At 34.8% G+C, this 14,707-nt stretch overlaps 2 protein-coding genes across 2 annotated transcripts in view; both read left to right on the forward strand.

Moving 5' to 3' along the window:
• Positions 1-576: 576 nt before the first annotated feature.
• LOC132163390 (uncharacterized) lies at positions 577-8,980 on the forward strand. Its single transcript, XM_059573670.1, has 8 exons — positions 577-1,086; positions 1,594-1,710; positions 1,803-1,964; positions 2,508-2,672; positions 2,837-2,953; positions 3,813-3,920; positions 4,132-4,675; positions 8,570-8,980. The coding sequence occupies exons 1-7, from the start codon at positions 673-675 to the stop codon at positions 4,576-4,578; spliced, it is 1,530 nt and encodes a 509-aa protein (XP_059429653.1). The 5' UTR covers positions 577-672; the 3' UTR covers positions 4,579-4,675; positions 8,570-8,980.
• A 973-nt stretch (positions 8,981-9,953) lies between these two features.
• Positions 9,954-14,707, forward strand: part of LOC132163214 (uncharacterized) — an 8,668-nt gene continuing 3,914 nt past the window's right edge. Inside the window, exons 1-2 of the mRNA XM_059573420.1 lie at positions 9,954-10,224; positions 10,357-10,408. Coding sequence (XP_059429403.1) covers positions 10,120-10,224; positions 10,357-10,408 — 157 coding nt within the window. The 5' untranslated portion in view covers positions 9,954-10,119. The remainder of the gene's footprint in view (positions 10,225-10,356; positions 10,409-14,707) is intronic.

A 14,707-nucleotide genomic window follows, 5' to 3' on the forward strand; every position in this document is an offset into this window, starting at 1 on the left:
CTGAAACGCTGTACGAAAGTGGTCAGCTGAAAGTTTTAACAGCAGATGATAAAATTTGTGAAAGGGAGAAACGGCGAGATGGCAGTGAGAGAGGACGGCGGTGACGCAGGAGCGTGAGAACTACGGAGAAAAGACGGTGGACGACGGACAAAGGCGGTGACGGCGTGAGCGTGACAGAGAGAACAGACGGAGTCTGCGAAGTGAGTGAACGGCGCTTGCGTTTAGGGTTAGGGTAAAGTTAAAACTTTCAAGCGTATATATATTTTAGCTATTTATATTATATTTATATTTTTGTAATTTTAACGCAATTCGGTTCGGTTCGGCGCGGGTCGGTTCGGCTCGGTTTCCACCCGCAACTATTCGGAAGTCTTTCGACACCTTCGAAATCCGACGCATTTTCTCGGGTTCGGACGGACGGGTCGGGTGGGCCGTAATTATGAAAAATCCCTAATATTTAATATCCGAATAATTGCAACAGTGTCAGATTTAAACAACGCCGTTAAGCCAGCACATTTAAAGAGTAGAGCCGTTAAATTCGCACCGCCTGTTTGCTCTGGAGTAAAAAAGAAAAGAACAAGAAACCCTCTTCGTTGTTGTCTCTTTTATTTTTCGACAATCTTCGCCGTCTGAACAAAAAGGGGTTTTCAGATTAGGGTTATTTGGGTTTCGAAAATGGTCAGGAGGGCGAACATGCCGAGGGAGAAGCGGAGAGGGAAGGTGGATCTCGACGAGGAAGGGAAAGCAGAAGACGCTGGAAAGTCTTCGAAGTCGTTTCTGATATTGAGCAGCAGCGACGACGAGGACGCGAACGAGGATCCGAGACTGAAGAATGTTGAGAAAGCCCTGTTGATGCGCGCCGCCAAGCTGGCTCCGGACGACGCCGTTTTGGGTGAAACTAGCGGTTGTGGTGGTGGATCTTCTGGTGTGGTCGCGCTGTCTTCGTCTTCGGCGTTGGATGAAGAGGTCGTTGAAGTCCCCGGCGGGGTCGGTGGCTGTAACGGAATTGTTAGTTCGGGGAAGAAGAAGGTTTTGAAGAGGGTGAGGATTAAGAAGAAGATTAAGAAGATGGAAGTTGGAGAGCAAACCGTGAGTATTTTTACATCCTTGGTTCTGTTTGTTTCGGCGAATAGTACTCCACAGGAAATATTTACAGAAAAGTGCTCTGGTTGTTTTGCTAGAAAGTTTTAATTTCCCAACATTAATCTGCCTTCACATCATATTCTGATTATAAGAAGAAAGATGCTCAATTGATTGTGGCCATGCTTGGTTCGGTAAGAAAATACGAAAAAAGAAACAAAGTTTTATTTATTTTCTTTATCTATAAATTCTTACATGTTGACCATTTTGAATGACGTATTTGCTTGGTTGAGTTGGGGCTATCGTTTTATGGGAGCTAAGGTATAAAATTTCAAATCTCGTGTTTTACTTGGCCACTCTCTCTAATTTGATCATCAATGGAATATATATATATATAGTGGAGAAAAATGGAGATTTGGCTTAAGTGATTTAGTTTCGTTGTTTAGAAAATGGGTCATGAGAATTTGAGTTTGCGGTTGGCTCAAATGGCTGTTTTGGACACTAATATTGCCTTAGGTCATTGTTGCAAAAGAAGAAGAGAAGGAAGAGACCGTCGAGGCGTCGGATATTGTTGAGTCTGTGGAACCAACTGCTGTTGAAATAACTGACAACATCGTGTTTCGGAAGCTTCTTGTGAGTTAATAGATTTGCTCTGAAATGCTAATATTGAAATTAAAATGTCATATGAAGGCTTACTTTGGTATCTCTTTTATTTCCACTCTCAGCGCGGACCAAGGTATTTTGATCCTCCAGATAGCAGCAGTTGGGGAAAATGCTTTAATTGTGGGGAAGAAGGTCATACAATGGCGAAATGTACAGCAGTTAAGCGGAAGAAACCATGTTTTGTTTGTGGGAGTTTGGAGCACAATGCGAAGCAATGCTCGAAGGTGTATAAGAATATGAATTGAAGTTTACACCGTCTTTGTTTTGATTATATCTACAGTGTTCGGGTCTTTAGGTTTTCTTTTACTTGTCTGAGTTGAATTGAGCCTATTTTTTCTCTGTTCTATTAATTTATTTTTTTGGGGGTGGGGCTATTATCTTCACGCATCCTTGAATTTTCTGTCAGAAGATTCATATGCTTACGTTCTACCTACTGTTTTCTTCATCATTGCTCTCCTAAACACAAACCCCCCCCCCCCAAATTTTTTTTTTTTTTTTTTAAATGCTCCAAATTCCTTTTCATTGAAGGACAAATTTTAGGAAAACATACACGTGCCCCCATTCTTGATGCTAAAATCCTAGTTGTCCTATGTGCACGGTTGTGTACACTAAGTTGTACATACATTCTGTACATCCATGCATTCTAAGCCAGATAAGCTTGGGCCGGTGTGTGTGCATGAGCATGTGTTTATATATATGTAACATGGACTTTTGAGTCTGATCATAGGTTGTATCGGTCTTTGCTTCGCAACTTGATTGCTTTGTAGGGACAAGATTGCTTTATCTGCAAAAAAGGTGGCCACCGAGCGAAAGACTGTCCAGAAAAGTACAAGGGTGGTTCTCCAAGTTTGAAAATTTGTTTAAAATGCGGAGATTCTGGACATGATATGTTTTCATGCTGGAATGATTACTATTCACCTGATGATCTCATGGTTTGTTTACTCATCCAGAAGCTTTTTTTTTTTTTTTTTTTTCTTTCATACTTTTTTCTGATATTTGCTAGAGATTTATTTTATATCAATTTGAATAAAGATTGCTTGGATTCTAAAATTCTTGTCCCATAATTAATATTTTGTTCTCGTGTTTGCTTAATCAGGGAATACAATGTTACATCTGCAAGGGATTTGGCCATTTATGTTGTGGTAACTCTGTTAAGACTAGCCCAGGAGTGATTTCTTGTTATAAATGTGGTCAATTGGGCCATACTGGTTTGGTAAGTCCTATCAATGTTCTCAATGACCTTACCAATTTGGTTTGTGGGAGTGAGTGTGCATGTGCTTTGCTGGCTAATCTTTGGCAGTATGGTTGAATGTTGAAATTGATATTTGGAATGGTAAAAACATATGTTGACTTATGGAAAGATCTATTGAGATGTTGACACATTCAATGTTGTTGACATAAAACTGATATGCTAAGTATCTGTCCTGCCTTTATTGTTTTCATTTGATGATTCATTTTCTTTATAACAAAACAGTATTGCTTCAAAATCTGAAATTTTTTATCTACCCTATTTTTACTCGATTAAAAGGGATTTACCCAGTTGAAATTGGACATGCAAGGCCTATGTTGAACAAAATTTCAAAGTATACTAGTGAAAATTTAACATTCATATTATGGATGTAGTTATTTCTTGTAATTGACTGGTTTAGAGGTTTAGTGGAAGTTAATTTGACATTTCTTTTTAGAAACTCTCCTTTCAGATCCGTTAAACTCTTTAGTTCAAGCACTTCTTCTATAACATTAACTAGATTGTATGGGGTTCTTTATTTAATTATAAGTTGATTCTGGAAGCATGACATAAATGCTGCTATTCTTGCCAATGCACGTACTTTCTGACTGATGAGGATTTTCACCATCTATAAGTAATAATATTTTTACATACAATCTCATATAACATGGTTTGAAAATTTCCAGTTTTTTTAGAACCAAGGTACCGGAGGCCTTAGTTTTCCAAATGCCTGTAGTAATTTTTATTTGCTTTCTGTTTATCAAAAAAATAAAATTATTTGCTTTCTATTTCTATGAAGCAACCTTTTTTGTTCAATATTTAATATGGGACTTCATCTGAATAGGCATGTGCAAAGATACGTGGGGAAGATACTGGTACAGTGTCATCTAGTTCATGCTACAAGTGTGGTGAAGAAGGTCATTTCGCCCGTGAATGCATGAATTCTTCTAAGGTAAGTCTTATCAATATGTGGTGAAGTTATAGAATTATGTAAAGCATCATCTCTTATTAGCATTTGTTTTGTTATTTTACTTATCCCAACGGTGTCATCTCTATATCCGTTGGGTATTAATTTGCACACTTTTTTCTAAATTTTATTTACATTATGAAATTTTTTATGTTTCTCTAATTAATAGGAGTACGCAATTTTCTGACTTCTGCAGGCCAACAAGAGGAGTCGTGAATTTTCTACCCCAACTCTAAGATTTCACAGAGAAAAGAAAGACTACTCAGAATTCAAATCTGTGCCTCTTGATCTCAGTAAGGTTCGTAAAAGGAAGAAAACCAGAAATGATGAAAAAGGCATTGCAACACCACAAAAATCAAAACGTAGAGGTGGCTGGATAGTGGAGGATCCTGGTGACCTCTCGCATAGAAAATCTGAAAAGGGCAGATGGAGGTCTCCAGCGACACCTAAGGGTCATAAGATAGCTGGTTTAACTGCTGGTGGTCACATTTCAAGTTCTCAATCATCCAAAAAATCAAGCACGGCTCTTTCTGGATCTTCAACATCACAAGGATGGTCTAAGGGTTTTCAGCACAGATTTTCAGCTGCAAGGTTTGGCAATTCTGGCAGCGAGGGGATGCATAGAAATTACAGTTGGTGGTAGGAACCCAAGTTGATGTATGAACAAAAGCCACAACTGGAGATAAATCAAAAGTCAATGCTTAGGTTCTTCTTTTGGGTTCCTACCACACTTTAATCTTGTAAGTATCTATGCAATAGTTTATAGCTAAGTTATTATGTTACTTTATATGCATCAATGCATATTATTAGTTCTTTGAGTTATATACATAACATAAGCACATTCATTGCCCTACTTGTGAGAAGGGGCACACATGCTTATAATTTGAGTTCAACTAATTAAAGTTATAATTCATGTGCTTTTCAATTAGCAGCATTACTTCCTTTACTTTTGCGGAATAGTTTATTTTTTCCCTTGTAAAACCACCTTTGGAAGGTTAATGGGTTGACTTCATTGCTTCCATCATGTCTCCACCTCCCCTTGGGGCCAATTATTTACCCTCCAAAAAACAATTTGCTTTTGTCTTGATATTTTGGTTGTTTTGTTGTGTGACTCCTTCATCTTCATCTCTAGCAATGCATTTGGAGAGTACAGAAGACAGCTTTTAATTTACACTTTTACTTGGTGGGCATTTCTGGGCTGTACCCTTTTTATTTGAAAAGTTATAAACTTGGGCCAAGTGCCCATGCTGTACCAAGTTTCAATTCAAAAGAATAAATCCGATGGAATTTATCTTGGTATGTTGTCATTGTATGTGGTTGTGGCTTATAGTAGGACAGTATCAACAGCTGAGGTGTTTAGAATCACTTGTAATCCAATTTCTTGCGATTGGCTATATGTGGTAAGGTGACGAAGTGATGGATCAGTCAAATGGGCAAGATTGGTTGCTCATGGTGTGATGGATCAGCCAAATGGGCACAGGTGATTACAAGAACTTTGATGGTTAAAAGGAGAATTGTTAGAAATTCTCAGAGTTGAATCTAATTAAACCTATTTTCAGTCAAAGAAGAGAGAAAGAAAGAAAGAAAGAAAAAAAAAAAAAAAATAGTGGGTAGACCCACAGCTGAGTTACATATCCTCTACATTCTTTTCTTTGATAAGCGCATATCCTCTACATTCTTATTGTGCATGTCAAGTTTCATTTCTGCAAGATGTCATTTAGTTTGTAGCTCATAACTTGTGCATTCAATACATTATTGAAATATTAAAAAACATGGTTTTGAACTCATGATAGTCTCTGATCACCTTGATATTCTGCGAGCATGATGGACATATGTGCATGTAGTCCATTGGTCAGTTTGACAAAATATTGGTAAAGTTAAAACTTATTCAGTGGTGTAACAATGATAAAAAGTTTCCCTTTCTCAATCTGTTGACTCCCATGGAGTCTGCTGCCCACAAACCTAGCTGCTAGTATTGCTCCATGCATCACAAGTAAGCTCCACCAGAGAGTTTGGGTTTGAATTGATTGGTTGATGAAAGTTTTCTAATTGGTTAAAAACCTGCCTGGATTTATCCTGTCTGAGTAGTGAATACATACCTTTCCATTTTCCAACATTTCAGCATGCAGAAAATTGCGGCGTGCTGCTGTTTCTAGTTGTCCATTATGAAGGCATGCTACAACTAACATAAGGAGATTATGAGAGATCCACGAATGTGGGACAAACACTGATCACAACAATACATGGTGAAATTAGGGCAAAAAGAGGAGAGGGAAGCTAGGATAAAGAGGGAAGAAAAAGAAAGAAGCTAAAAGGGGGAGGAGATGAAGCTAAGATTAGAGGAAGCCTGGAAAGAGAGAGAGAAGAGAGAAGCCAGGGAGAAGAGAAGGAGAGAAAATCAATTTCTCATAATTTTATTTCATCAAGGTTTGCCTCCAGTGAGTACAAATTACAATTAAATAGACTTATTGACTCAACCCTAGGGTAACACCCATTTATTGGATTACCTAGCATAATCTTGGGGGCAACACCCATTTATTAAATTGCCTAAAATACTCTATATGACAATCACCTATTTATTGAATTACCAAAACAATACCATTGACTCTTGAATAAAATTAAATATTAATAACTTGCTCTGCATCATCCACCTATGTCTGAGTATGGATTTTTTTTTTAGGCAAAGAAATATCATTAGAAAAGCGTAATGTTGCGCTCCTAAGCATACATGAAGTATACACAAAAGACACCAAAACAGAAAAAAACAAAAAGAAAAAGAAAACACCCACAAAAACCCACCAGATGAAAAAACACCAGGAGACCCACAATAAAAACCCTAAACCCGCAAAAAAGCCCTGCGCTACATTATAACACAGAAAGAGCCCTCTTGCCTTTACCCCAACTAAAACAAACTCCCCTAGCAACAAAGTTTATTGAACACTCTAAATGTCCTAGTATGGATTGGTAATGAACTGATTAGGGAATGCCACATGTTAGCTTAGGGGCCCAAAATAGTTAGGACATATATATTTGGCTTTTGACATGTAATATTTTGATGTCAAATGTCAAGGGAAGTGGGAATTTTCGAATCTGCTGTGGCTTGAACCAGACAAACCATCTCTGTCAAAGCTATTATCATTAGTTTATTGGTGTTACTATTGCAGATAAATAACTGTGATTCATTTTATTGTATTTTGATGTCAAAAATGTATAGTCAGATGTGTGTAGCAAGACTTTAGCATAACTATGGATAGAAGAAGATTTTAGTTGCAATATGTGGCTTCGAATTGCCAGTTCCTAATCATAAATGCAATTAAGATTAAGCCATTATATCCCTCCATGGCAAGGCATTGAATTTAGCCTTTGGCTTTTATATTAAGTAAGACTAATGAAAATATTGGGTGTAGATTGTGCATATAAATTAAAAATAGGGAAGGATTGCTTCTCATTATGACTCTACTAGCATAGTTGCTTGTCAAAAACAATGACTAGTTCAGCATAGTTAAATGACTGTGTGTGTGTTTGGAGACTTAAAGTAGAGATGTAGCGTTTTTTACAGGCAGTATGTATGCGGTTGCTATTGTCTCAGCTCTACTGTTATGAAGACTTAATCTTTTATATACTAGCGGGTGTTGTTTATTTTTGGAGTGTTTGTGGCTTAGGATGCAGTCATTATCATTTATGTAATCTAGTAATTGATGAAACTTGTTCTGCTCGAGTTTGATCTTAGTAATTTGTATGAAGAACTTTTGATGACTGTTGATAAAAATGAATTCATGCTTGCAGTTTAATTTCAAATCATAAGAGCTCTTGTTCTTCCCCCCACCCTTTCTTTTTTTCTTGAAGATTTATTGAGACAAAAACATCTCTGTTATTATACTTTCTCTTTATTAAGCTACATTAATTGATGTTGATTGATTTTTTATAATTCTGAATCCTGTTTAGAAGTTTGTTTCAGATATTGCCTCATCATTATTTTTAAATGCGTGCAGTAGTGTGGTTGCATGTTCAGTTGTGAAATGCTATCTAGCGTTGGTGTGAGGCGCTGAGTGCGTCTTAATGAATATAGTGTTTTTGAGCCTTTTTTTTGTTGCTAATATTCTGTGATCATTTAATGCAGTATCTTCATTCAGTTGTCTTTGCTACTCTAACCACCATTAGATATATTTTAATGAATTGCGTCTCTGGCATAATGTCTTACAACCCTTCCTCTTCTTGCAAAAAGGAACCAAAAAAAAAAAAAAAAAACTGGAAAATGAAGTTTTTGGCTGTGTTAGTGGAGTATATGTCATAACTTCTGAGATAGGTTCATGGAAAATATTTAGGGCAGCAAATTTGTGCTTATAGTTTGGAGCATTCCACAAGTGGTTTCTTCATCTCAGTAACCTTTTATGTAATATGTACAAGCAAGTAGGAGTCTGCTCAATGTTTTACATGTCTTAGTGTTGATTGCAGTCCTGTTGTAGAATTCCTGAGTGCTATTCCTGAAAATATTACTTTGTCTAGATATCTCTGTATGAATCAAGCATTCTCTTGAAGATGGTAACATCACATCAAGATTCATGGTATTTTTTTTCATGGAATTGTTGAATAAAAATCATCTCACTCTGGTTTGTAATTATGTTATTATGCAGAGATTTGGAACTGACCTACACAGTTTTGTTTTACACTGGTGAGGCATCTTTCTCCTTGATCTAAACTTGGCTACATCAACTTCTTTAGAGCTTCATGATCCTTTTACTGTTGAGGTTTATTCTTTTAACCCTTTAAGGCATTGCCATGTTGAGCGTGTACCTGTCACCGGGAAAATTTATATTCAATAATGTAGTCAAACACCCCCATCTTTTCTTTTCTTTTCTTTTCTTTTCTTTTCTTTTTTCTTTCCTTGTTTTTAAATTAAAGCTACTGAAAATTTGCAAATATACCACATAGGGTGTCATGTGGACTACTGTAGGTTTTCAAAAATGATTTAGGTTTCATCTTATGTAGAATTTTGATAAGGGAATGTATCTATTGATAATGATATGCAGAGAGATGAAGACTAATTTTGGAGTTGCTTTGGAAATATAGTGCCACATCCAATTTTTTATTTTTCATAAGAATAAATGCATTTTCTATTGATTCTCAAATTGAAAACTGGCATTTTTTATCCTCAATGTTAAGTTTTTAATTTTTGGATCCGATGGAGTTAATTTAGTTTTTTGGTTTAGTAACGAGTAATGTCAAGAGTCGGTCTTGTGTCGCTTTAAAAATGATGTAATTTTTAAAATCATCATTGAACCTGTGAGTAATTACTATTAGAATTGTCTGTGACACTGTTTACTTTTGCAAGTTCAGGTGAATAGTTCACTTGTTTACTATATATATATATATATATATATAGATATAATAGATCTTCGATTCATAAACTTTATCTTATTTTTCTAGATAATAATAAAGTTTATAATGATTGAGTATTGATACGAGGGTACATATTAAGTAATTTTATTCATCATCCAATTCACCGCTAAAATCTACGTGGCGTGATCATGAATTATAAGCCAGATAAGATGACATAATATAAGCTTTTTTTAAACCATAAATAGATGATATATCCACGTGGAGAGATGTCATTCAGTTTCTTTACAGTAAAGCAGGGTCGGTCCACCATTGAATTTCAGGGGGCACTAGGCGCAACTTCCGAAACGCAAAAGCGTCCAGAAGCCCCTGGAATTGGAGGAACCCTCGAGGCATACGAAATCCATCCCCCCTCTTGCCTCTGGTAATGTGGCAGAACGCTACTGACATTCCAAGTCATGCATCATCCCCCCCCCCCTTTATGCTGACGCGTGTCCTTTGCTTTTCCCAATACCTGCCCCCCATGCGGCAATGGATCATCTTCTTCCTGCATCCCGATGCACCCCTTTGTTTTTTTTCCTCTCAAAGTCTCAATAATAATAATAATAATTACTATTATTATTATAATTATTATCACTTTTTGCTTTCATTTTCTCCGTCGGTCGAAGAACATCTGTTGTTATATAAATAGAGCGATCCCCATAGTCTAGGATCTGTGTGTGTGTTTGTGCAAAATCCCCGGCCAGTTGTTGCTAAGACCAATGCTCTCTTTTTAGGCGCACTCTAGCGTGGCACCATCAAAACCTTGGGAAGGGGGGGTGATGGTGCCACGCTGTGTGCGTCTAAAATGGCATATTTTGTAAATCTTCACGGCAGCATAATGGGTGCACCAGCCAGCAAGGCTTTTTTCAACTCCGAGGATTCTATCTTTATAAGAGAGATTTGCTTCGAGGTATATTAAACACTCTTTTTTCAATGCTAATTACATTTCCTACATCCATGCTCTTTTTTATTTTTTTATTCTTTTTTATTTTTTTTTTTAATTAAACTATATATGTATAAAAACTCATTTTGTGTTAAACAGGGAAAGGGCTATCACTACACAAAAGGCACTCGCTACGTTGATTCGATAGGCGGTAAAAATTTATTTTTGTCGTTGATCAAGTTAATCAATTTTGAAATTTATTTGATAGGTTTTTTAATTGTCTTTGTCTAACTGATTTGTGGTTATTCTTTTGATCGGTATTATTGTAGGGCCAAATTAAAGATATGGTAAACACAATTTAGAACATAAATGAAATAATTCATCACATAATATGTGTTTAACAAAAAAAATATATATCTATAAAATTATGTAAATATGTTTCAAAATTGATATCTAACATGTCGGCATTAATATAAATTTAAAAAGAAACATATGTACAAAAGTGTTTAAAATTACATTTTGCGTCTTTTAAAACAACAAAATCTTCAAAAAAAAAAAATTCAAAAAATTGCAGTTTGCGGTCTTTTAGAATATTTAAAAAATATCTTGATATTTCACTTTGCAATGAGGAAATTAACTTCCCAACACAGGTATTGTATGCCCTGAAAACACCAAGAAAAAGTTCTCGGCCTTTTTTCTATGATGTTTAAAAAAGCCTCTAAATACTATTTTTCTTTGTAGTAATCCCCCCCAGGCAAAACACAAAAAAAAGCAAAAAAAAAAAAAAAAAAAGGGGGAAAATTTCACTTTGGATCCCTAAATTACTACTCTTTTTGACATGTCCCCTTTAAACTTCAAAACCTTTCACTTTGAACCCCTGAACTTTTAATTTCTATCACTTTAGACTCTTTCGTCAATTCTTTCCGTTAAAACTCTTAAAAAGATAAAATTATCCTTCAATTTTCTTTTTATTGAAAAAAATGGTTACAAGGTGACCCAACCGTGGTCACCTTGTGATTCTTTTTAATAATATTTTTTTTAAAAAAAATTTAATTTGAAATTAAAGATAAATTTGAAATTTTATAAAAAAGTCAGGGTATAAATATTATTGTCTAAATTTTAACGTTTAAAATTTAATGAAAGGGTTCAAAGTGATAGAAATTGAAAGTTCATGGGTTCAAAATGAATGGTTTAAAAGTTTGAGGGGAGCATGTAAAAAATGGTGGTAGTTCAAGAATGCAAAGTGGAGTTTAAAAAAAAAAAAAGTCATTTTGTTTTGGTAGAGAATAAGTTGGACTTTTTATTTTACATTATTAATTAAAAGTGAAGAAAAAAAGAAGAGAACAAAAGGTGGGCCTTTAGCTAGAAATCTGTTTTTATTCTTTGTTTCAAGATTTTAATGAAAGTGTGAAACAAAATGTTTTTGAGAATTTTTATGTGAGGACCATTTTGAAAAGAATATATATATATAGGAAAGTAAGATTTTTTTTAAATATATATATATTTGAATTATGAAATGTGAAAAGGAAAGAAAAATAATTTTTTTATAAAAGAGTGGGGTCCAAAAATATAATGGCATTTGAACGAGAAAAAAAGCTACGAGGGGGATCACTCCCATTTCCCACTCACATCTAGATGAAAGAGAGGATGTGAGACTTTTTGGTAATACTTCTAAAAATAAGATTGGAATAGGCGTATATAGCGAAAGCATAATTGGCATATTGAAACACTTTTAAAACATTCAAACTTTAAAAAGAAGAATAAAAAAAAGAAAAGATAAAACTAAACTAATGTCATAAATACAACTATCAAAAGACCAAATATATATATATATATATATGGCAAAGCTTTTCTTTCATTTGTTATTGTTCATGCACAATTTTTTCAAAAAAATCAACATCAAAATATTCTAACTTTTTTCATTTTTTATATCATATCATTAACTTTTTATTACTATTTAAATAAAAAAATATTACAAAACAAAACATTTTTATTTTTTTATACCAAACATTATTGCTATTTTTTTTTCACATCAATCTACATCAACTATAGTGTTTAGGAAAAATGATTTAACAAACAAATTCACCATTTGTTTAAACTCATTCATTTTCCCTCAACACTATTCACTTTATTTATTTTTTTAAAAAAAATAACATCAAAACATTATCACTTTTTTCACTTTTTATATTTTATCATTTACTTTTTTCTTTTTATAACTTCATTCATTTTTTACTACTAATTAAATAAAATAAATTTTTTTTTCACTTTTTATATAAAACATTCCTATATATATATATTTCAAATCAATTCACATCAGCATCAGCAAAGTGTAAACGCACCCATAGGGAAGGATTGTTAATGACAAGCACAACTTCCAAAATCATGACCTGCGAAGGAATCCTTCACCGCCTCTGCCGCATCAAAGTTGCCTGCATTGTTTTTTTCTCTCAATAATTATTATTATTATTATTATTATTATTATTTCATTTCCTTATAAATAGAGCATTGCAATTTGCAATCCCCATTCCCCATTATTGTTAAGAGGAGTAACTCTTTCTTTTTAGGCGCACTCTAGCGTGGCACCATCAAAACTTAGTAAACTCGGTGGTGATGGTGCCACGCTGTGTGTGTCTAAAATGGCATGCTTTGTAAATCTTTATCACGGCAACAAAATAGGTCCAGCAGCCATCAAGACAGATTAGAGTAAATATTATATGAGAAACCTATGCGATCATGCTGCAAAGGGTTGTTTTGCAGCACCCAATAGCTGCAAAATACATCACATAAAGCAAATAAAATGCACAAAAAAAACTCTACAACCTAATACACTTGATTCTTCTCTCCCTTCTTCTCTTTTTCTCTCTTCTTCTCTGTTTTTCACCGAAAATTTGCAGCACTTCTCTTTCTCTCCCACTTTCTCTTCTTCTTTCTTCTCTGGGTCACGCCTGCAGACCCACGGGTCTCCTTTGTCCAGCCTGCAGCCCTCTCCGGTGGATCCCTTTAGGGTGATAAAATTTCCTAAGCGTTAATCTTCCCCTCTAGGTTTTAGTTTTGAATAAAAAACGATTTAGAGGCATTAGAAACGAATTTTGAGGCTGAGTTTCGCCGGATTTCGCTGGGTTTCGTTGGGTCTCATCGGATTTCTGATTGGGTTGTTGATGTAGCTGATTGCAGAAATTTGTTTTTGTTGATTTTGTTGGGGCCTCTCTTGGTTCGACTGATTGGGGTTTGGAGTTTGGGAAGAAGAGGGGATTTGGAGTTTGGGTTTTGTTTTTTCTGGTTTTTTTTGGTTTTACTGATTTTTTCTGTTTTGGTTTTTTCGCCGGCCATTTTTTCTAGATGAAGAAAAGAGGGTTTGGGAGAAAGAAAGCTGGCCGGCGATGCTGATTTTTTCCGGCCGGAAAGCTGGTTTACCGGCCGACATGCTAGCTGGTTGTATGTTCATCGGCGCCGATGGGGGTTGGTTTGCTGGCGCCGGTTTGTGTTTTGGTTTGCTGTTTTGATTTCATTTTGTCAGAATGAGCTTGGTGCTGTGTCACCACAAGAGTGGACGCTGCTGCAAATCACCCCTTTTGCAACATGAGTGTATAATAGGGGCTCCCATATTAAATACCGGGTTTTTTCTATTTTTTTTATCACATGTTTGTACAAGAGGGGGTGGGGATTCGAACTAGTGATCTTCACTTTATTAACTGTGGTTCCAATCGATTGAGCTACCTCTTGGGACCCAATAGTTTTTTTTTAACTGTTTATATTTCATTTTACTCACTCATTTTTCATTAAAAAAACAAAAAAATTGAATAGAAAAAACTACAAGAAATCTCCATCCTATAGGCTATAGACATATACAAGATTTCCGAGTGACTTGTTACCATTGGCTGTGTTTGGCAATGGAGTGGGCCAGATTAGATGCAAAAGTCCAAAAAATTCTTATTAAAATTAACTCCAACATTTTTACTTTTTATATTATATCAATCATTTTTTATTATTATTCAAATAAAAAAATTATTACAAAACAATCTTTTTTTTCACTTTTTTATACAAAACATTATAACTTTTTTTTTATCTCATATCAATTAAATCTGCTACAGTTTCGATCAACTTTCTTTTTCAAGCCTTTTGCCAAACAAAGCCTTAAGAATACGTTTTTCTATTGAGAGTTATTTTAGCCTTTCACTTTTATTATTTCATTTAAATATTTTATTATTTATTTTCGTTATTTTCAAGTGAGAGAGAATTGTGTTGATTTTTTTATTAGTATACTTGGATTTGAATTCCCTTCAAATTTTTAAAAATATGAGATTCTTATTTTCAAAGGTAACTCAATTGATTAGGAAAGTAAATGTCACTAGTGCGATTTTTTTTTTTTTTTTTTTAGATTCTCCTACCATTACATCTAAAGGTCTAAACAAATGTAAATGTTTATTTGTGTATTACCGAGGGAAATAAGTTTAGCATATTGTAAACTAAAATTACTTCGGTAACATATAAATCTCTACTACTTTATTTG

The sequence above is a fragment of the Corylus avellana genome, chromosome ca10, assembly GCF_901000735.1.
Source record: "Corylus avellana chromosome ca10, CavTom2PMs-1.0".
NCBI lineage: Eukaryota > Viridiplantae > Streptophyta > Magnoliopsida > Fagales > Betulaceae > Corylus > Corylus avellana.